The 21374-nt window shown below is 50.3% G+C and overlaps 6 protein-coding genes across 6 annotated transcripts; 5 read left to right on the top strand and 1 right to left on the bottom strand.

Annotated features, from left to right (window-relative positions):
* Positions 1 to 37: 37 nt before the first annotated feature.
* On the top strand, positions 38 to 1912 carry Z518_04577 (uncharacterized protein; the record flags this gene model as incomplete). Its single annotated transcript, XM_013418283.1, has 6 exons — positions 38 to 82; positions 142 to 490; positions 546 to 791; positions 863 to 1126; positions 1191 to 1459; positions 1526 to 1912. The coding sequence occupies 6 exons, from the start codon at positions 38 to 40 to the stop codon at positions 1910 to 1912; spliced, it is 1560 nt and encodes a 519-aa protein (XP_013273737.1).
* Positions 1913 to 2232: 320 nt separating this feature from the next.
* Positions 2233 to 4542, bottom strand: Z518_04576 (uncharacterized protein; the record flags this gene model as incomplete). Its single annotated transcript, XM_013418282.1, has 1 exon — positions 2233 to 4542. One exon carries the CDS (start codon positions 4540 to 4542, stop codon positions 2233 to 2235), a length of 2310 nt encoding a protein of 769 aa, XP_013273736.1.
* A 1201-nt stretch (positions 4543 to 5743) lies between these two features.
* On the top strand, positions 5744 to 7273 carry Z518_04575 (uncharacterized protein; the record flags this gene model as incomplete). The annotated part of the gene is made up of 4 exons (XM_013418281.1): positions 5744 to 6060; positions 6122 to 6216; positions 6292 to 6880; positions 6955 to 7273. 4 exons carry the CDS (start codon positions 5744 to 5746, stop codon positions 7271 to 7273), a joined length of 1320 nt encoding a protein of 439 aa, XP_013273735.1.
* A 1430-nt stretch (positions 7274 to 8703) lies between these two features.
* Positions 8704 to 11200, top strand: Z518_04574 (uncharacterized protein; the record flags this gene model as incomplete). The annotated part of the gene is made up of 2 exons (XM_013418280.1): positions 8704 to 10384; positions 10464 to 11200. 2 exons carry the CDS (start codon positions 8704 to 8706, stop codon positions 11198 to 11200), a joined length of 2418 nt encoding a protein of 805 aa, XP_013273734.1.
* A 4257-nt stretch (positions 11201 to 15457) lies between these two features.
* Z518_04573 (uncharacterized protein) lies at positions 15458 to 16295 on the top strand (the record flags this gene model as incomplete). Its single annotated transcript, XM_013418279.1, has 3 exons — positions 15458 to 15619; positions 15675 to 15932; positions 16050 to 16295. The coding sequence occupies 3 exons, from the start codon at positions 15458 to 15460 to the stop codon at positions 16293 to 16295; spliced, it is 666 nt and encodes a 221-aa protein (XP_013273733.1).
* A 556-nt stretch (positions 16296 to 16851) lies between these two features.
* Z518_04572 (uncharacterized protein) lies at positions 16852 to 21135 on the top strand (the record flags this gene model as incomplete). The annotated part of the gene is made up of 1 exon (XM_013418278.1): positions 16852 to 21135. One exon carries the CDS (start codon positions 16852 to 16854, stop codon positions 21133 to 21135), a length of 4284 nt encoding a protein of 1427 aa, XP_013273732.1.
* Positions 21136 to 21374: the final 239 nt, after the last annotated feature.

Raw genomic sequence — 21374 nt, 5'->3', positions numbered from 1 at the left:
CAACTTTCCACCGAGTCAATTTTGAACCTCCCTTAACATGGCTGACACACACGGGCAGAAGCTAACGGTATTCAATCTGGTGGTATGTCCTTCCTGTCGTTCACAGATTTGCCTCCTTTGGACCCCCTGACGGCTTTGTAGATTGTCCTCGCCCTCTGCTTTGGCAGCTTAACTTATGGCTACTGTTTTTCCATTGTCACTACTACACTGGGCCAGCCGTCCTTTTTCACTTATTTTGACTTAACGCAAGACCCCACGGATGCAGACCGATATGCTTTCACGAATGAAATCATCGGAGCAATGAATGGCTGCTTCTCTGGAGGCGGGTTCCTGGGAGCAGTCTTCGTTGGATGGGCAGCCGACGCCCTGGGGCGCAAGAAAACCCTCGTGCTCGGATCTGCCATCGGGATCATTGGTGGTGCCTTCCAGGGCGGTGCCGCTCATATTGCTATGTTCCTAGTCGGAAGATTTGTTGGGGGCTTCTCTGTCGGTATTATAACCACCCCCTGATACGTTCTTCCCAGCGCCCTGACTGAGAGTGGCAGGTATTCTGGTCGTCTTGGTACCCCTGTTCCAGTCCGAGATTGCACCACCGGCCGTACGTGGCTTCCTCGTCTCTCAGCATGGTGTTATTCTTGTGCTGGGCTACTCTCTCGCCGCCTGGATCGGGTGCGCGTGCTACTTCACCAACAACGCCGCGTTTCAATGGCGCTTTCCTCTCTGTGTGCAAATATTGTGGCCTCTGCTTATGATTATCCTGGGTCCCTTTTTACCAGAATCTCCTCGGTGGCGTAAGTCTCATTCCCGCACTTACCATATCGCTCTCTTTTCTGTATTTGGACTCAGGTTCCCTCTCCTTTAGTTCTCGTCCAGGATCGCCACGACGAAGCTTGGAAAGTGGTTGAAAAGCTGCATTGTGGCGTGGAAGACTCTCACGATTCCGCAACTGCTCAATTCGCTCGCGAGGAGTTTTACCAAATGAGTCACCAAGTCGCGGCCGACAAGAAAATGTCGAGCAAGGAGACCGTCTGGACGCTTTTCACCAAGCCATCATACCGCAAGCGGATGTTTTGCGCCTTTCTGGTCATGTTTGGGTCCGAGTCGACCGGTATTCTCGTCATCTACAGTACGTCCTCAAAAATCTTCATCAAAGAAAAGCCGTGAGGGACAATTTCTCACCCTGAAAGCAGACTACAGTGTTCTTCTCTATCAAGGCCTGGGTTTTACGGGTTCTCTCCCGTTGATCCTCGCCGGGGCATACGTGACAGTGGCCTGCTGCGGCAACTTTATCAACTCCCTATTGATCGACCGCGTCGGTCGCGTCCGACTCCTCGTGATAGGATGGACCGGCTGCCTTGTCAGTCTCTGTTTCGAAGCAGCGCTGAGTGCAGAGTACATTGGGACTACACACAAGGCTGGATTGAGTGCCGGCGTTTTCTTTTTGTTCCTATACATTACGGTTAAGTTTCCAGCTCCTTAGAGACGCCCATCGAGCGCTCCTTTACTGACTTATTTGTGCACTCAGTTCTATGGCTGTTGCGTCGATGCGACGTCCTGGTGCTACACGGTGGAGATTTTCCCCACCCACATTCGAAGCCGTGGCATGTCTTTCGGCTGTGCTGTCCTCTTCCTCTCCTGCATCGCATATCTCGAGGCCGCTCCAACTGCTTTTGCAGAAGTAGGATATAAATTCTATTTCTTGTTTATCATCCTGACGGCTATTAATACACCAGCACTGTGGTATTTCTGTCCGGAGACCAAGAGGCTGTCTCTGGAAGAGATTGGGGACAGGTTCGGTGATGAGGTCTTGGTGCATCTCACGCATATTACGAACGAGGAGAGAGCACAGCTCGATAAAGCAATCGAAGCGGAGGGGAAAGAGGTTCTTACAGTGGAGGACAAGCATGAGTAGTAGGGTTGAATGTGACGTGCAGCACAAGGATGCCGGGGGCCAGCTTTGGGGGCGAGTGTAGATGATGAGTCTTGGTGGGAAGAAGCCAGAGGGGTTGCTGGAAACTTTTGAATTAATTACCTCATTCGAGGCTTGGCAGATTCTGGAATTTAGATGTCTCGCTGACACTTAGACAACTTGGGAGGAATACTGGTAGTATCTTTAGAAATCCATGCTTACATTGGGAATTTTTCTAGTCTGGACGGATCTATATGAATAAGCGCCGTTTGCAATACGACCTCTCGATGAGAAACTTGCTCCTGCAGTACTCTGCGTGATCATCACTGAAGCTGTTCAAACCATTCCATATCAAGCCCCAAGAGAACTTCATTGGCACCGTCACAACCGTTCCCATGTACATCTGTCTGTAGATCCTGGAAAAACAACCGAAAGTCATCTACGTTTTCCGTCGTCTGCTTCGTCGTATCCATAATGTCTGGAATCATTTCTAGTTGCGCTTGAGCCAGTGGGCTAACACCTGGTAGTATTGGGCCCGCTGCTTGGGATGACGTGTCTCTGGTTGACGTAGCAGCAGTAGTGGTGGCGGTCGGATTTATTGAGTTCAAGTTACCATTAGTCTGTTCCGGTCTCGAATTCTGCAAGTGAGCCTTATACAGTTCCCCAATGGCGCTATTACTCAGGCGAGAGAAAATCTCACATGAGCTACGCGCGTCATCCCAGCGCTCGCAGATGGCGATCAGAATGTTCGAACAATCTCTGATATCCGCAACGGCCTCTACTAACGGCGGCAAGAACGAAGAATTACTGATAGGGTCTGACTTGTGCATCTGCGCACAGCGAGCGACGCTGTAGATGTTCGCTAGGCCGGCCATGAAGATGGTATAGAGACAGACCCAAGAGTAATTGAGCCGTCGAGCCTGGAGGATGTCCTTGTATTTTGCGATCGTGGCGCGCGATGATTCCCAGATGACTTTGGGGACGTTGTCCTCGAGTAAAGAAGTCTGAGGGCCTCTAGAGGGAAATGTGGAGGAGGGACGATACAGTAAAAGAACTGTGGTGTGGTAGAGGGCCTCGTACCAACTTTGGAATGTGAAGGCGGATAAGGTGCTTGATTGTTCAGTGCGTTTCTGGAGATCAAGAAGTTGAGGAATTTGACTTTTCCATTGCCTCAGCTCCATCAGTAGCTCTTTTCGAATCTCTTGTTTGTCGTGCAACGGAAGATCTCGCGATGTGATACTGGTGTGAAGAAAGCGATGAGTCCGAGAAAGGATCCGTCGAAGCTGCACCAATAGAAGAAACGGCGATGTCGTCGGAGCTGTGTTGGTACCCCAGTTCCATCCAGGTTCTCGAGAGCTAGGTAATAAATAATCGTCATCGTAACTCGATGGAAGTGGAGCGTCGATGTCGTCGTCAGAAGGCACAAGAGGTCTTCCCAGCGTGACACTGACAATCCTACAGAACAATGGGTCAGTTGGAAATCCCCTGCCGGGGAGAGCGGGGCTGCACATCACATACCTTTCAAGCGAGTAAAAGCACCAGAAACATCTCGATCTCATCTCCAATTGCACCTCCTCGGGGATACGGCCGGTCAGATGTATATCCAGCCTAGCGAAGCGCTGTGAGGATGCTGAACGATGAAGACCCAGCTCGATGCACAAACGGCCAGCCTTCCCCAATAATTCCCACATCTCCTCTCCCGTATCACGCAGACTGGCATGGATCCCATACTGACAACATAGCAAGTATGCCTGCACCGTCCGAATATCGCGATACTTCAAAATAACGTCCAATGCCGAAGTTGCCCGTCTGAAATGCGACTCTGTATCCTTGAAGGACCATTCAAATCTCTTGGAAGCCGCGGATCCCAGTGCCAGTACGATATCAAAGACAAAAGCACCAGCAGGATTTTGGCGGTAAAAGTCGGGGTCGTCGTAAATGCGATCCACCAAGCTTGAGAAAGAGGGCCGATAAATCAAAGGGAATGTAATGTGCCAGTGTGCAAAATAAGCCGCGACCATTTGCACTGCAATAGCTTTTTCAGGAATGTCTGAGGCGAATACTTTGACGGGAGTCGATGTGCCGGGCTTTCGATATGCATTTGTCACATTGGCAAACATGGGCCCGGATGGGTCCGTGGAACCTAGGACATTTTCTACAATATCTATAAAGTCGACACCGGCGCTGGACCCGAGATATATCGAGTTCGGTTTGGTTTTGGGAAGGTGATTGTGTGGAGAAGCGGAAGAGGCAGCGTCCATGGGTGTTGCAGGTACAGGTGAGTCAGTTTCGTTGATGCTCGTCGTTGAATCTTGAGTGTGAGCGTCAAGTTGTGTGTCGCTCCTGCAGGTTTGATCTACACCATCTTCGCCTTCGCCTTCGCGTTCGGGAGACTCAAGAGACAACATGCCAGATACATTGTTATTGATTTGCCGAAGACGCAGATTCCGATTCTCGTGCTCGAGGGTCCGTAATCTTTGCTCTAATGTCTGCAGATGGCGTTCTCGGAGTTGTCTGTAGTGTGATTTTTCAGGGTAGAAGCATGGCGTACTACGTCTCAAACAGGAGCTGCATCGCGGCCGTTGTCGGTCGCATTTTGTCTTCCGTCGATGGCAATCTTCACAAGCGGGCATTGCATGCAGCTGCTGGTCTATTCCTTTGGGTAGGATTAAAAGAAATCAAAACTTTGACACAACCGAGTTGCGCAGATATGCGAGATGCAGATTGAAGATCCCGCGCAACTCCCGGCCTCTTGACATCAATCAGTACTCCGTATGGGGCAGGGGGAGACAATGGCCTCTAACCGGGACCGGAGGATGGGGAAGCGAAGAGAGAGCATGGAATGCAAACCGTGGCCGTCAATGGTAGTGGTGGGTGATCAGGTGAATATCATGGAGTGGAGTCCGGCAATGCAAAGAATCTTGCCGTTATTGTGAACCAATAATTATGCGATAGATTTAGACTGCGGAGACCCTATCATTCACCGGAGTGGAATCTCAATAGGCCTGCCGCTTTTACATGGGTGGCTCTAACTGGTTCTATCCATTCTCCACAGGACAACGGACCTCGGCCCCGAAAAACCTATTCTTTTCTTGTGAGAAGGTTGAAATTGCCAATACTGCGTCGGAACCCTGAGCGAAATTTGGCTGTTGACTCACGATTGTTCTCTCTAGGTATAGTATCTCTTGCTCTCTCCACCCAGGCTGTGAAGCGAGGTTTCATAATTCCGTCGGGCTAAAAAGAAAAACATGGTCGCAGAGGATCGAGACCTGAATATCTATGGAACCTTCCGTGGGCAAGTATGGAATCTTGTGAAGCTGACCGACAGCAACAATTGCGCGTAACGTCTATCCCAAAAAGGCCGGAACCGGTCTAATTCTTCCCATTAATGGGCCCAACTAGATATAAACGATGGCAATCAGTACTTAACTCTTAACAGCCGAATCTTGATCCTTCTCCCTTAGCTAGAAGAGTGACATTCTGGAAAGAATGGGCGTCTTTATTCCAGATCTGATACTGCGGGGATTTCTCGCATCGTCCCGTATCTTTCGGAGCACGTCCATGCAGGAACGAATAGAGTCAACAGGCGGGAATCCCCCACACGACCAGGAATGCGGAATAGGGGCCCTGGCCAACCTTTCACTCCCCAAGCAAAATACGGGGATCACTCCTCGGGTGAGGATGGCCGAAACGTGGAGAAACCCTGGCTCATATTTCCGCCAGGCCGACGTTGAAGTTAAACAAAGGTAATTGAATCTGCACATTCGCAGGAGATCCTCCCCCTCTCCTCATGCCTGAACTACACAGGATCTTCTCAATCTCATAGAAGAGAAAATGGCAGCATCGGCCATTCAGACCGTTCGTTCCAACGGCATCATCCATGGACTCCCTACTTATAGCGACAGGCCCGAACGCAAAGGACTGACAGCACTTGTCACAGGAGCCAATGGCATTTCAGGATACCACATGGTGAAAGTCCTCAGTGCAGCTCCGGAGAGATGGTCCAAAATCTACTGCGCTTCACGTCGTCCACCTCCCGACTATTTTTTCTCTGAATTGGGGGAAGGTGCAAGTCGTGTAAAGCATGTTGAAGCCGACTTTCTATCGACTCCAGCCAGCCTTGCAGAGACATTGAAGAAGATCCCACACGTGTAATATGCAAACCGAAAAAATCTCCCAACTAATCATGACATATATTAACCCCCTTTTCAGTGACTATGTCTTCTTTTTCTCCTACATGCAGCCACAACAAAAAGGAAATGTATTGGGCATGTGGTCCAACGCCGACGAATTGGCAAAGGTCAACGGTATCTTATTCAACCTCTCCATTTCTCCTGTCTTGAATTGAAAGATCCTTTTACTGACCTATGAAAACAAAACAGCCGATCTCCTAGCCAACTTCCTCGGTGGGTTGAAGTTGGCAGGTTTAAAACCTCAAAGGGTTCTGCTTCAAACCGGTGCTAAACATTACGGATTTCACATTGGGCCTGCCACAAGCCCATCCTTTGAGAGTGACCCAAGAGTAACCCTGGAAAACAACTTTTACTACCCACAGGAGGACCTTCTGTTCGATTATTGCCGCGAGACAGGGACTCAATGGAACGTCGTCCGCCCTTCGTACATTATCGGGGCAGTTCGAGACAATCTTCTGAACCACATGGTTGGACTGGCCGCCTACGCGGCAATCCAGGCACATATGGGCCAACCTGTCCATTTCCCCGGTGACTATGTTGCCTGGGATCGGGAATATTGCCAAAGTTCAGCCCTGCTTAATGCGTACCTGGAAGAATGGGCTGTTTTGAACCCGGAGGCTGCGAACGAGGCATTCAACGCCCAAGATGGCCTTCCTTTCACATGGGGACGGCTCTGGCCATATCTCGGAGCATGGTATGGGACGACGTGGACACCTCCTGAGAGTGATGCTTCGAAATATCAGGAGTTCACGTCTCGTTGGAGAGAGACGCCCCGAGGGTAAGTCGACGTGAAACCGTCTTGGAATACATCCATTTGTACCCGTCACAAGCTTTACGGCTGATTAATTACAGGTATGGCCCACAAGGCGTCACACGATCTACATTCAGTCTTCTCGACTGGTCTGGACGTGACGACGTGGTCAAGGCCTGGGAAGAACTCTCAGACAAGTATGGCCTGCGATTTGACCCGTTCAAAGATCGTGCCCAAGTCTTCGGTATGACTGATTCGGCTATTATTGGAGGATGGGCACTCTCCTTGAGCATGAGGAAGGCAAGGAAAATGGGCTGGCATGGCTGTGTGGACTCGTATGAGTCTATGTTCCACACGATTCGTGATTTGGCGAGGTTGAAGGTCATTCCGCCGATGAAGATGACCGAATTCGTTGAATGAGAGAGACGTTCCACGATCAGATCAGCGCTGTTTCGTCGATATGTTGCATTTTCAATCTTCCAACTTGAAAATCAGAGAGGAAGAGAGTGAATGAGTGTAGGTTGATACAATTCGGTCACGGAGTAGTCATCACTGCAGTACCCAATTTTTCCTTTTCTTGCCATTTTACTGATCTGATGTAAAACCCGCTGCTGAAAAGTCGTCAAGTTCATCATGAAACTTGGGCAGTATGTTCGACCTCCACTAAAGGCGTGGTCGTCGTTAGCCAAAGGAATAGAATCCAGGAATCAGGAAACAAACGTAGACAAAATGCCAATACAACAGCTTAATCTAACCTTGACGGCCACAAGCCTCTTGCATTCTCAATAGGAATTCGGCAACCCAAGTACCCACTGTCCGATGCAATTGCAGATCATCTCCTTACGGGAGCAATGCGAGGAATGAACACCTCCTTCGGATGTCTTTCCACATGGTACTCTTTCGCATAGCCCATACCTCCATGACTCATGATTGACCTCTCTAACGCGCTGAATGCCACTTTAGTAGCAAGACACTTTCCCGCATTGGCATAATCGCCAGCCATATAGCCTTGGTCGTGCAATTTGGCGGCATTGTACAGCATTAATCCGCCCGGCTTCCAACTGCATTCAGCCGTCTACCAATGGATGCCGTATCGTCTGATTCTGGCCGACGGGCGGGCCGAAGACTCTGTACTCAGAGGCATAGATAGAGGCCCCGGTATAGCAGTGTGGCCTAGGCCACGGGCTTCGCAGCGGATGAGAATTTACTCTACGTTCATGCCACGCATGGTCATGTTGAAGCCGTAGCCACCTTCACTGATTCTATCTGCGACGGGAACTTTCTATCCATCGAAAATGATGATGTCGGTATCAACGGCCACTCGACCCATTTTGGGATCTCTGTAATTTCGATTGGTAAACTTTTGTTGATATCAGTAAAAAGAGAAAGACTCTCGGAAGGCCATCGTTAGCATGCTACAAAGATCATGGATTTCTCCTTCATCATCAAATAGTCTCAAGAGCCACGTACATGAATGCCTTTGGATCGTTCTGGTCCGAGCATATCTTCAAATAGCCAAACTATAGCTGTGTACGATGACCGCTTCTCAAGGAAGAGCGAGACATCAAAGCTTGGGTGACAAAAGTCCGAAGAATGAGACAGAGCGGGGCGCTGCTTTTAAGCCGCTAGAGCCTTTGATGTGAGGTCACGGGATATGTATAGGGCGGCATCATTCGCGTCCCGAATTGTACATATCTTGGCGAGCTGATGAGCATGAACCTGAATTTGACGGGAAAAGTGTGGGGTGTAGAAGCTCAGTTTATGCTGAAATATTCGTTCACGCCTAATTATGACGATTTTCAATTAATCTTCGCGCAAACCAATATCTTCCAGACACTGACTGGCCCAAAATGACGTCCCGCGAAGCCTCTGTAGCGCCGTCGGATGGTGACACCATCGATGACCAAATCGAAGACGCGAAGCCCGACCTTGCAGACCTTGACCAAGAACAACTTCAGATAGCAGACGAAGTACCCACTGGTCGATCATCACTCGGAGGTCGTCGCGGTGGTCGTCCCAGGGGGACTGCGGGCAGAAAAGCGAAACCTCGAAAGGGTGCAATATGGATCCATGAACAACCAAATGAGGGCACGGAAGATGAGGGTAGTGTTGTTTCCACATCCTATTCAAGAACCAAAAAGTCAGAAGCGAGTCCTGAATCAGAACCCAAAACAGTTGGCACTGCGGTGGGCACGAGAAGACAAGCGAACGGGACTGTCGGTTCAGTATATTCCGGAAGCAAAATCAGACACATTAAGAAACCAGATGGCACGCCCCTATGGCGAAAGGAAATCCAATACGAATTTCTGAGGATTGTCATTGAGGATACAAAGCCTGTCTTCACCAGAATCAGTGATGGCAAGACCGGCTGTAGCTTCGCAGACATTTATGTGGATTGCATGGCCCGAAGCTCCAAGACCAGCAAAATCCTCAAGGACAGATTACAAGTTGATCGACAAGCCGCTCACAACATGGCCATGATATGCCTCTTGGTCAACGTCGGCCGGATGAACACGACTCTGAACTTCTTCCCCGAAATGAGAGCGCAGTTGCGAACCTACCATTCCATCCCCTCTTTGCAAGCCTACAAAAGCCAAAGAGACTACAAATCACTACAAGATGCCCCGAGACTGAAGAGTATATTGAAGGGTGCAAGTGAAGACACGGACGAACCTCGGACCATAAACATGCTAAAGGCTCGACCGGTTCCACGAACCAATCCTGTTAACCTTGTTTTTGTGCTTTCCCAATTCGCGCCGAAGATCAGTGAGACGCACTTTACGGACAAAGTTGACTTTTTCGACCTTGCTATGCGACCGACCATTACATCTGCGAGCAGGGCAAGAGCCTTTCTGTGGCTAATGTGGTGGTACTTGGAATCGGACTTCACTAAAGAAGACGCTTTGGCAAACCCTTATGGACCTGGCGAGTACCGAGAAGATGAAGATCCTGATGATCCTAATACCATCCCACTCTTGGTTCCCAAACTGGAAATCATCACAGAAGAAGAAGGTGATGCCGAGAATGTTGACCCTCCCGAGGAAATTGCTTTTGCTGAGAAGATGAAAATTGAGAGAAAGAGACTTATGACCCAAGTTGCCAACGAACCTCCCTTGGTCATGGCTGACCCCGGCAATCCTGATCACAAAGTCTTGAAGCGACTCAAACGAAGTGCGATTGGAGACGAGGACTCGTTAATGTCAGACGCGGACTCACGCACAAGCCCTGCCCTTGGAAGATCCCCAGCTCCCGACTCTCTTGGTCACCATGGACATGTGATGTCTTCGCTGGGTGGGCAAGCAGATAGCCTTGACGACGATTGGGAGGCGGTTGATCCCCATCCCGGCCGTGGACGCTACAAGCGTGTCAGGGGAAAGAATACACCTACAAGAACTAGAGGTGGTAGACACAGTGACGGTCCGAGAAGTCTGCTCAAGTCAGGTCGTCACGCCGGTACACCCGATACCGCTGATAGACATCGAAGTACGCCGCAGCCACTCCAATCCGGCAGTGGTAACCATCCAATCATTGGTCAGTTTGCCGCACATCGGTCTTCCCCACGAAAACGCAAAAAAATAAAGAGAGATTGACATGCTAATGGGTCGAACAGGTGAAGCAGGAGTAGGCGGTGCCGGCACCAAATCACGGGCTAGAACAGGCTATCAGCGCGAGTTGGAGGAGCACCGACTACGTCGAGTCGAGTGGGCTTTGAGAAGACGTCGTAGACAGGTGTTGAAGAAAGCAAGACATTCGAGGGAAGGAGGGAATTGGTTTATCATTGCGGCAAGACGAGTCAGTGAGCTGCCTCCAACATACGACAGCGAAGAGGAAGAGGAAGCACGGGGAATTGGTCTTGCCGGCTTGCTTGGCCGCCGATGGTATGGCGAGTCTACTGAAACCGACGCTGGAAGTATTCCTCCTGGGTATGAACCTGACGACTACGGTGAAGAAGCGGAAACGTGGGTGAAAATATTGAAGAAGACGGGTCGACGTTTAGAAGTCTGGGACGGAGATCGTGATGTTGCGGTATTCAACGCGCGAATCCAGCGTCAACATGCCATCGAGAACAGTCTCTCAACTGCAGCCGCAGTCACGCCACGCTCTCTCACCAATGGAACACAGAGAAAGGATCGAGCGCGGGCTCGGACTCAAGAATCCTCTGCACAACCCTCTGTTCCCGACACTGGAAGAGCGGCAAAATCCACACGTGCGGGGGGTAGAGATCTCAATGACGAAATCACGCAAGACTTGCTCGCGGAGCGAAGCGATGCAGACGTGGACGACGATGACTCGGTAGAAGCGGACGGCGATGGCGAAGGAGGAGACAGCGACGTGGAGATGGATTGATCTGTATGATTATGAGGCGTGCTTTGCAAGTTGACAGAGTCGCTCGAGCAAAGCTCATCGAGGGACATTGACTTTCTGCATGTAGATTAGGAGAAGAACAAAGCATTCTGCAGATTGGGGTGTACCTGGGTTATCTTCTAGCGACGTTCAGAGATTCCAATTGCCACTCCTCTATTCGAGAGGTTTGAAGAGTTTCGCAACTCGCAAGATGTTACTACCATAGTCAATGCTGTGATGCTGCGACATGCTGCGGCTGAGCAGTGCTTGATTTCAGCGTGGCGAAACTGTCGGCCGAGAGCTTCCGGATAGGCCCCCGTCTAACGTACTATTTTCGGCTGGGTATCCAGGCATAGTTTTGATCAGGCACCAGGCAGTCGTTCCAGCCCTACCTCTACTCTTGAATGTTGTATAAAGGCCAGTTCGTATACCCTTAAGTCCAAATGATGCCAAAGCCCGCCGATTACGAATACCCCATACATGACCGCGCCACAGAAGAAGTTCATTTGGTGGTCCCCCGGCTTTCAGCCCGCTAACTGCATTTCTAATTACTAATCGGCTTCTCAATTACAGATGGACGATCGGGACGGACGACAGGTCTATAAAGGGTTTGATAATAAAAGAGGAGACATTTATTGAGGAGTCCAGCATTCCTGATTGCTCGGTCCTAATAAGACCGCGGTATGACGAATATTTGGCGCCTGGCCCTCTGGGTATTAGATATCCATCTAGTCTCCAGGCTGTGTCGAAGAAGATGCAAAGTATACTCCATCGTTAGCTCGCCAGCAGAGATGACGAAGAAAATGTACAGCACAACGTCGTCTGCTCTCGCTCGCCTCGAAGTAGTCGAGATAACGGGAGAACTCGCCGAAAGCCGGACTTGGGAAGACATCGCCCTCCTGAAGAGAAAGCTCTCTGCCTATCTCTTTTGCCTCCCTTCGTCCAACTGAAAGTCATGCCTGAGCTCGGCTCTAGGGACTGAGGCCTACCCGTCTCATGGAGCTTGTGTATGGTCGAAGATTGCATTCCGGGGACACGAACTTATACAGACACCAATCACTCCTCTGCTTGTGTTGTCCGTTCTGAGGTAAGGCTTCCCTTTACCCCTGGCAACCCTGAACCATGACCTCCTTGACCGTGTCAAGAGTTGCCACTTCCTGACGACTGAAATGATGCCTAAACTGCGGCACCAATGGCCAAGCAAGCACAACATTTGAAGGACCGGAGACTTTCGTCTGGCTGGCGATCTAATGCGAATGCAAAATTGCCTGGCCGCTCGATTAGTTCCTGCTGCTGCTGCTGGCCCTGTTGAGCCACCGGGGTCCGTCTTTTTGTGTCATGATCATCAGTCCTTGTGGTTCCGTCACCAACTTGGCATGGGGCCTGCAAGAAAGTGCAAGACCATAGAGCTCTCACTCGGACGTCGGCATGGTTGTTGGAGTCCATGTGGAACTTCTGCACACATGGATGGTCCGCCCTTGGTGTCGTTCAAGTTTTGCTTGCAACATTCTCGTTTCTTTCTCTCGCCCTGGTTAGGAAAATGGTGACGCAGACAGGAACGATCTCTTTCCTTGCGAAAGGATCTTTTGTGGGTCTTGGTCGTAGAGTTGCTCGCTTGTTTCTTTGTTCACGAAGCAATGCTGGTTCGTGTTCGTTCATTTTCCGACCCTCGGGTCTCCACTCCATCCTTTGAATTTCGCTGCTAGCAGTCGGCTTAATGCAGGCGCAGCATTAATACGGACAGAGCGTGTCACTACTGCAATTACATGTCCTGTGTCTTGCTGTCAACAGATCCCAGTTCTTTTTGTTTTTTGTCAACACCACCAATACTATCGAGCGTAGTGCGGTATCCTATTCCCGGTGAAGTAGACCTCCTCAGTTCGGTAGCATATGATCTGACTCAAGTTGAATATTGTTCTTCTTGCTCTTGACCAATTATTGGGAAAAACTTTGGGGGTAGGAACTGCCACATCTCGCAGTGGATCTGTTTGTCGAGTATGGATGAGTCTTTGGAAGGGTCCCAGACGAAATAGATGGATCTGATATATTTGCTCTGATAATAATATAGGCTGAAGCACCACCGCCTGTCTTCTGCTAGCTTTTTGATTACCAATGCTCTCATAATGATCAGCCACTTACTCATTTACTGTGTCTTCCCACTCAATGATACGAGGCGGCTCCCAATGAAGTGCAGTGAACCGACTGATCGTGCTATTCAACCTTCACACCACTTCCTATGAAGCCTTTTGAGGACTTCTTTACCATGCTTCAGCACCAATAAATGCAGCCTTGTTGTCATCGCTCTGTCGGATCACCACTACTCACGTGACACTGAATCCAGAGCAATTCACGAGCACCAAACAAGTGGTCCATTCTGCTGACTTATAAAAAGTGGACGGCTGACTCAGGGAAAATCCCGATGCTGAGGTCCGGGGGGTTTCCTTTCGGTAATCTGGGCAGTGGGAACTGGTCCAAGACTCTCTAAAGCCAAGAAACGTCACGGCAAAGGCCAGAAGGGAAACAAGCGCCGACTCATAGTGTCCAATGTGGTCAAGGGTTCAGGGATGAATACCTGTTGGAGGTGGGGAACTAGAACGGATGGCTTCAATAGTACCCAGTGACAGAACAAGACCACCCTTCCCAGCAAGGTGAGACATGAGACAGGACATCTTAAGAAGCTTTGAGATACCCCGTTCGTCGTCGAGTCAAGAAAGATATCACAACGGGCGGGGGCTCGTACGCAATCTCGACGGCCTGTTATGTCTCTAAAACTCTGCGCTCTTGTGTCTTTGCCATAGTCAATCCAGAACGTCCCGTGGGGAAACAGACTGGCAGCTGGCATATCCTTGTCACCACCAAATCCCTGCCCGCACGGGCAATTTACCAAAGTCTCTACCAGGCACACATGCATTTTGGGCCCAAGGATCCATCCTGCTAGGCTGACGGGAGGGTGTGAAAGTCGCAGGCTTTGGCCTCTAGACGGGTTTGTCCCAGCAGTGGCATAGAGTTGCGTGATAGCGAAATTTCCTGTGACCCTAGGGGGGTTATCAATGCCACAGTTTGACAACGATGCATGGTGGGAAGTAACGTCGGTCAAAGAAATGAGGACCGACATCATTACGTATTGTGTTAGCCTTCGGCCCGCTGTTGTTTCTCGATACCAGGAAGATGACTTACCTGGCCCCGTGGTTAGACTTACGGTAGGGCAGTCCGTAGGTTGACCGGCCCTCTTTCGCTCAAACGTTTGCGGCCAACACCCCCCTGCTAGTTCTCTACGACCTTACCGTATCCAATACTCCTTGCGCGTTGAATGGGGTTTGTACATGCACGCTTACCTGGATGAAAACGGTCGGGAAGGATGCTCAGGACCGACCACTCTCGTTTCCTTCAACATCCTCCCAGCCCATTGCCGACTCCCTAGCAAAGTTACAGCCATTTATCCAAGAGGACGCCTGATCCAATAGTTGTGTCTCTACAGGGTTTTTCGTCTCAGCAACAAGCTCCTAGAAACTCGAATCACTTTGCGCACCGGCCCATCCCATATCTTTCAAATGGCCAATACGCTGCGTCCAATGTCGCATGTCCAACTATCCATGTGGCTCTACGCCCACTCAGGGCCATCTTCGGCCCTTGAGATTGATGAGAATGATGTGCCGTTATTGCGCCGACAGGGGAGGTCCGTTGAGAAGCCAGCCTTTCGATGGAATGATACTCCATACAGTAACAGCTCCACGCTGCCGCCCTGCTCTAGATTTAGTAGTCAAGGGCTGCCGCAAAAAGGACTAAGGGCTTCTTACATATTATATCGTACTTTGACATACCGGGGGACGGCCGGTGGGGCAAGCTTCTTCCTTTCTTCCTATCTTCCTGTCACCCACACTCCCTTGTTAGAAACACAAATCGACGTCAAGACCTCAACAAATAAAAGATGAAGATTGTGACTCTGTAAGAGCTGAAACATTTGCGCGCTAGGTGGAAACCGAATACGCGAGTCCTCGTAGTCTCACCACTGGATTCTCTCGATCGCGCTTACAGAGTCTCTTTAAAGAGTGGCTGCTCGCGAAGGAAGGAAATCTGTGAAAGCGTCAGTGTCGAGCTCGGCAGCTCTCATCATCGCACAAAAATGCATACAAACGATCCGTACGAACTCTTCATTTCTGTCAATCAAAGTGGCTGAAACCAAAAACTCCTAGGCCTTCAATAAAATTGAAAGAGCGATCGTCAATCGCACGCAGGCAGGCGCGTCGACCTGTTCCTAACATGGACAGTTTCATTTCCTGTTTTCATGCCAGCAGTCTCAGTTCAACAGAGCCGCAACCTCTGACCAATACAAACAATTATTGTTACATACCTAGCCAGTACTGGCAGACATTGGATTACTATGATATGACCATGGACATCTGCTCGGATCTCCCTACAGATGTAAGTCGACCATGGCCTTGTCGACAAGTGATAATTGGACTGAAAACTCTCATAGACTGTGCAAATACCTCCGCCTCTGATTACGGACTGCAACAGACTCGCCGGGATCGCAGAATCTGAGACGACTCTTGATTTTCCTCTCGAATTTGGCCTGGACGCCAACAGCAGCCCTGGAACGGATTCCCTACAGTTAACCCATACTGCGTCTTCAATTCAAAGAAGTCCCAGCGCCGAACCTGAGTGCCCAGGGCATTCACCAAAATGCAACATTCATAACAACTCGTGTGAGGTCTGTGAACGTGATAAGAAGGAGGTTCGTTTTAAGTCTCTCAGATTCAGATTTGGAGGAGTTTCTGCATCGAACTCCAAGCCGTGTCTCTTTTGGATTGAGATGTAGGGCTGGATTTGCTGACGAAGGCCCCGTTCACAGAGACGAAAAGAGCAAAATCGAAAAGCACAGCGGAACCACCGACTACGCAGTGAAGCCAAAGTGGAGCAGCTGAAAGCAAGAGTCAAATCACAGGCAGAGGAAATTGCGAACCTCAAAGAAGTGAACCAGTCGTTAATGAAGCATATTGAGAGCCTGAGAGGCGAAGACAAGCGTGGTAGAACCCCTGATACGGGTGAAGAGCCTGATACGGATTTCTTTCAGCAGCAAATATCGCATTGCCTTTGAATGTGTTTTCATGGGGAAACGATTGAGCCAAAAGGGCTCTCGGGTCATATCATTGCAGGTTCTCTCTTGGCATCATATAGAGATTCAGGCAGCATGCATGTCCCTCATCCTAAGTGGGGTGCACGACTTGACAAGCGGTCATACACAGAGTGCCTATTGAGTCCCGCGGTCCCTTCAATTTATAGTGGAAGGCCAGAGGCAGTTGCCTTGCTCAGGGACTAAAGTCCTACGCCTTGGGATAATACGGAGCTTTGCGCTGCGAAGAAGACAGGGACTGTCGCCGTCAAGACAGAAGGACAGTCAGCCTTGTAGACGATGGTGACCTGACTCCCTAGTGCCTCGCGCCGGCAGGCTGAGACCTCAATAGCCTGTGCCTCTTTTACAGGTGTCGATACGGAACCCAGACGCATCGTATGTTATATCAGTCCCCGCACACGTGATCGATTAGCGTGGTTCACTCTTTGGAACCTGGATCTTAATTCAAGGACTCGCTGCCTGCGCGTCTCGCCTTCTCGACTTACACCACACCGACAACATCCCTCCGTCCACGGCGACGATGGAGGCATGGGACTTGCCTGCACCAAAGCGGTGTAAAATCTCCCAGGATCTTGACGACGACCTTCCCCTTCCTCCCCCCTTCTCGAACTATGTCACTATCGCAAAGGCAAGTCTCGCAGTTCGAAGCGTCGATGACGCAAACTGGGAGACAGATACCGACGCCCTCAAAATCACCATTCAGGGCCTGAAAGAGGCAGAGGAAGGGTATGTGGTCGAGTTCTCCGTTGGGCGAGGCAGGACTCTGAAACATGTCCACATACATGAACAAGACGGAAGCACGATGCAACTCCTGCTGGACATCCAGCACTTGGAATCGGTGGCCAAATACAGACCGCCAGCAACGCTACCTCTTGCTTGTGTTTATGCGGTGATTCAGCTGACCGCAGGCGAGCCCAACATGGAGATTCGGATCCTCTGGGAGGACACTGCGGCCGTCCGGGACCGAGTAGATCCCGTTCTACTCGAAATTTTGGCGCGTCACTTGCCTCCATCTACCCAGATCTCTCCGAAGTTCGAGCCTTGGGATCCGCGCCAATTCTATGATAATGTCCACGTCCCTGAAAAGTCGGAAGAGAATTCCGCAGAGATTCGAATTCCTCATCTGGAATCTCAACTCTTTCCTTTCCAGAGACGCGCCGTCCGATGGCTTTTGGCGAGAGAGGGTGTCACTCTCCAATCGAGCGGAGAAGTTACACCCCTGCCGAAGCAAGTCGATGCCTTCCTTCCACCCGGGTTCGAGACGGTTAGAGGGGTTAGAAACATGATGTTCTTTGTCAACCATACGTTGGGGATTGTCACCACAGACATGGCCAAACTGGTGAAAACTTTCGCTCCCATTAACGGTGGAATCCTTGCGGACGAAATGGGTCTCGGGAAGACTTTGGAAGTGATATCGCTTATCTGCCTCCATCCAAAACCGACACAAACGCCAACCTCTCTCGATCTGAAACAGTCACCGGCCACCTTGATCATCACGCCCCCAAGCATACTTGAGCAATGGAAAGAAGAGATCCGACAGCACACGCCGGCGTTGCGAGTGTATCATTACCAAGGGGTAAGCAGCTACCGACGCATCGGCGAAAAACTCATCCAAGAGCTGCTGGATCAGGACGTGGTTCTGACAACCTACAATGTCGTGGCACAAGAGATACACTACGTGGCCGAGAAGCCGGACCGAAATCTGCGAAATCGTCCGCGCGCTGAACCCCCGAAGAGCCCTTTGACTCAGGTTTCTTGGTGGCGCGTCTGCCTAGACGAAGCACAGATGGTTGAAAGCGGAGTATCTTCTGCAGCGACGGTTGCAAGGCTGATTCCTCGCAACAATGCTTGGGCAGTCACAGGAACACCCCTCAGAAAAGGGCACAGAGATTTGTTTGGATTGTTGCTCTTCCTTCGCTATGAGCCATGGTGTCGGTCGCCTCGTCTATGGGATTATCTTATCAGCTATCATCGACCTCAGTGTAGAGAAATGTTGGGAAAGATTGCCATGAGACATACCAAGGACTTTGTTCGCGAAGATTTACGGCTGCCACCTCAAAGTCGACATACTATCACCATCCCTTTTACCCCTATCGAGGAACAGCACTATGCTCAACTCTTCCAAGAATTGTGTGAAGACTGCGATCTGGATCGGACAGGCGCACCGTTGAACGATGATTGGGATCCAGATTCTCCGGCAATGGTGGAGAAAATGCGGACGTGGTTGACCCGATTACGTCAAACGTGTCTACATCCTGAAGTTGGTGGTCGCAATCGCCGGGCACTCGGTCGCAGTAACAATGGACCTTTGCGGACAGTCGAACAAGTTCTGGACGTGATGATTGATCAGCATGAAGGCCAAGTCCGAACCGCACAGCGGGGCCGATTGATGGCAGAGATAAGAAGAGGTCAATTAAAAGAAAATGCCTTGCTCTTCGAAGAGGCGTTGAAGATCTGGAGAGGTACATATGCTGAATCATCCGTCATTGTTGGAGAATGCCGAAAACAACTGGAAGAAGAACAGTCATCCTTTAATCTCATCAAGGAGAAGGAGAATGAAGATGAGATGAATCCCCGATTAATAACGTTGAGGGCGCGTTTGCGATCGGCATTGGAGATCCAACACATCGCCATCTTCTTCATCGCGAATGCGTACTTTCAGCTGAAATCTCGGGAGGAACCTGAAAGTGAGAAATACCTCGACCTGGAGAAAGAAGAAACCAAGGCATATGAAGAAGCCAAGTCTATCCGCGGTGAATTACTTGCGGAGGTTCTTCGGCATGTGAACAAATTGATCGCCACCGTCAGAACCAATGTCGCCAATGGACTGGCTCCTATTCCTGAAATGCAAGGACCCGCCGGATACACCGGGATTGAAAGCAGAAAGATCTTCGACAAGATCCACGATTATTGTGAGGTGATGAATATTCAGGCCGAGCAATTTCGTGAATTGCGACAAAAAATGGCAGACTTCTTGAGCCAAGCTCTCATCGATGAAGACGAAGGGGTGGAGTTGCAAGGCGACGAATACGAGAGTTCGACCAAACATCAAGATGAAATGTATGTCTACATGGAAGCACTCAGAGCATTATTTGCCGATCGCAGTGAGGCGATCACCGGACAAGAAAATATGCTCATCAAACAAGAAATGAAACAATTTCTTCGCATTGCAAAGGAAGGTGAAGGCCCCGCACCCGAACTGATGTTGAAACTCCTTGCCGAGCGCGAACAGAAACGAGTCAAGGTCAATGATTTTGGGTGTTTACGTGGCATCACGGCCGAAATCAGACAAATCGTCACTTCCTTACAGTGGCAAGAAGGGAATGGACAAACACGAGCGACGCACGAGCTGGCAATACTGGAGCGAATCCTCAAGCATATTCAACAGCTAAATGTGGCGCAGACCAAGGCTCTCAATAGCATTGAGCAAGAAGTTAATCAATTTCGCGATACTATGAACAGTCGCCTGGACTATTACCGTGCTCTTCAGAAGATTTCAGACACTGTTGCCCCTTATCAAGAGGAGAATGTTGGCAAGCCACTCTCCGAGAGACACTGTCGCGAGTTCGAAGATGAGGAGGCCAAATTGCAGCGAAGGATTGTCTCACTGACCGCCAAACTACGCTACCTCGTCCACATGAAGACAGAGTCTCAGTCGACAGCGCCGAGAATCTGTACCATTTGCACGGACAACTTTGAAGTAGGGACAATGACTTCCTGCGGCCATCAATTCTGCAAAGACTGTGTCCTCACCTGGTGGAATCAACACCGTAATTGCCCCGTCTGCAAAACCACATTACACCCCAACAGTTTCCACGACATTTCCTACAAGCCCGCCGAAATTGCCCTGCAGGCCGAAGAATCCCCATCCAACTCTTCTGGCCTGTCCTCTTCTTCCTCATCCTCGTCCTCAGGGTCCTCCGATCGGCCCCACAACCAATCCATCTACTCGGACATCAGCACTACGATGCTCAACCAGATCAAAAACATCGACTTCCGAGGGCCCAGCTTCGGCAGCAAAATTGACTTCCTCTGCCGCCATCTCCTATGGCTTCGCGAACACGACCCGGGCTCCAAAACCATTATTTTCTCCCAGTACCGCGAATTCATCGACGTGCTCGCCCGCGCGTTTGCCGAGTACAAGATCTCTTCGACGCGCATTGACGTAAAGAACGGCATCGAGAAGTTCAAATCAGACCCGGCTATCGAGTGTTTCCTTCTGCATGCTAAGGCGCATTCGACAGGCCTCAACCTGGTGGTGGCAAGCCATGTGTTTCTTTGCGAACCGCTGATTAATACGGCCATTGAACTGCAGGCTATTGCGCGAGTTCATCGCATAGGCCAGTATCGTCCGACCACTGTGTGGATGTACCTGATCGCAGATACGGTGGAGGAATCGATTTACGACATCAGCGTTGCAAGACGGTTGGCGCATCTGAAGAACAATCCGCAAGCGCAAATCCAATCTCATGCAAATGGATCGGGAGTTGGCCCGTCTCGGTCTGGATCCGGTGCCGCGACGCCACGCAGTTCGAATCTCGAATTACAGGAAAACGCAATCGATGCTGCGAACTCAATGGAACTCCAAGCCGCGGATCTCTCCCGCCTGCTCGCGTCCGGCAAGACTGGTGGCGAAATGGTAGACAAGGAGGACCTGTGGGCTTGTCTGTTCGGTCGAGTCAAGAGGCGCGAGGAAGTCATGGGCTCCCTTCTAGATGTGCAGTCGGCAAATTCGGAGGTGGGAAGGCTCCTAAGGCTTGGGGCCGCCCAGCGAAGAATTGGGGATGATATTAGTGTTTTGTGAGAGGAGGGAAAAGGGAAGGGAAGTGCCATGAAGTGCAATGTAATGCAATGTAATGCAATGAGAAGGAACGCAGCAGACACGGATTTCCCCGGGAACGGAAGTGTTTCAGACAGTGAATTATACGCAATCCGACGGCACGGAATTGATGAATTGAACTTCCATTTGCTACTCCCCTGTTTTAGAGTTTCGGTGAAACCCATCCGCTGTCCCTCATGTCATATTGTGGTCCCAAAAAGTTG

The sequence above is a fragment of the Rhinocladiella mackenziei genome, assembly GCF_000835555.1.
Source record: "Rhinocladiella mackenziei CBS 650.93 unplaced genomic scaffold supercont1.3, whole genome shotgun sequence".
In the NCBI taxonomy this organism is placed as follows: domain Eukaryota; kingdom Fungi; phylum Ascomycota; class Eurotiomycetes; order Chaetothyriales; family Herpotrichiellaceae; genus Rhinocladiella; species Rhinocladiella mackenziei.
Note: the sequence above shows the minus strand (reverse complement) of the source record. Positions and strands in the feature narration are given on the sequence as shown.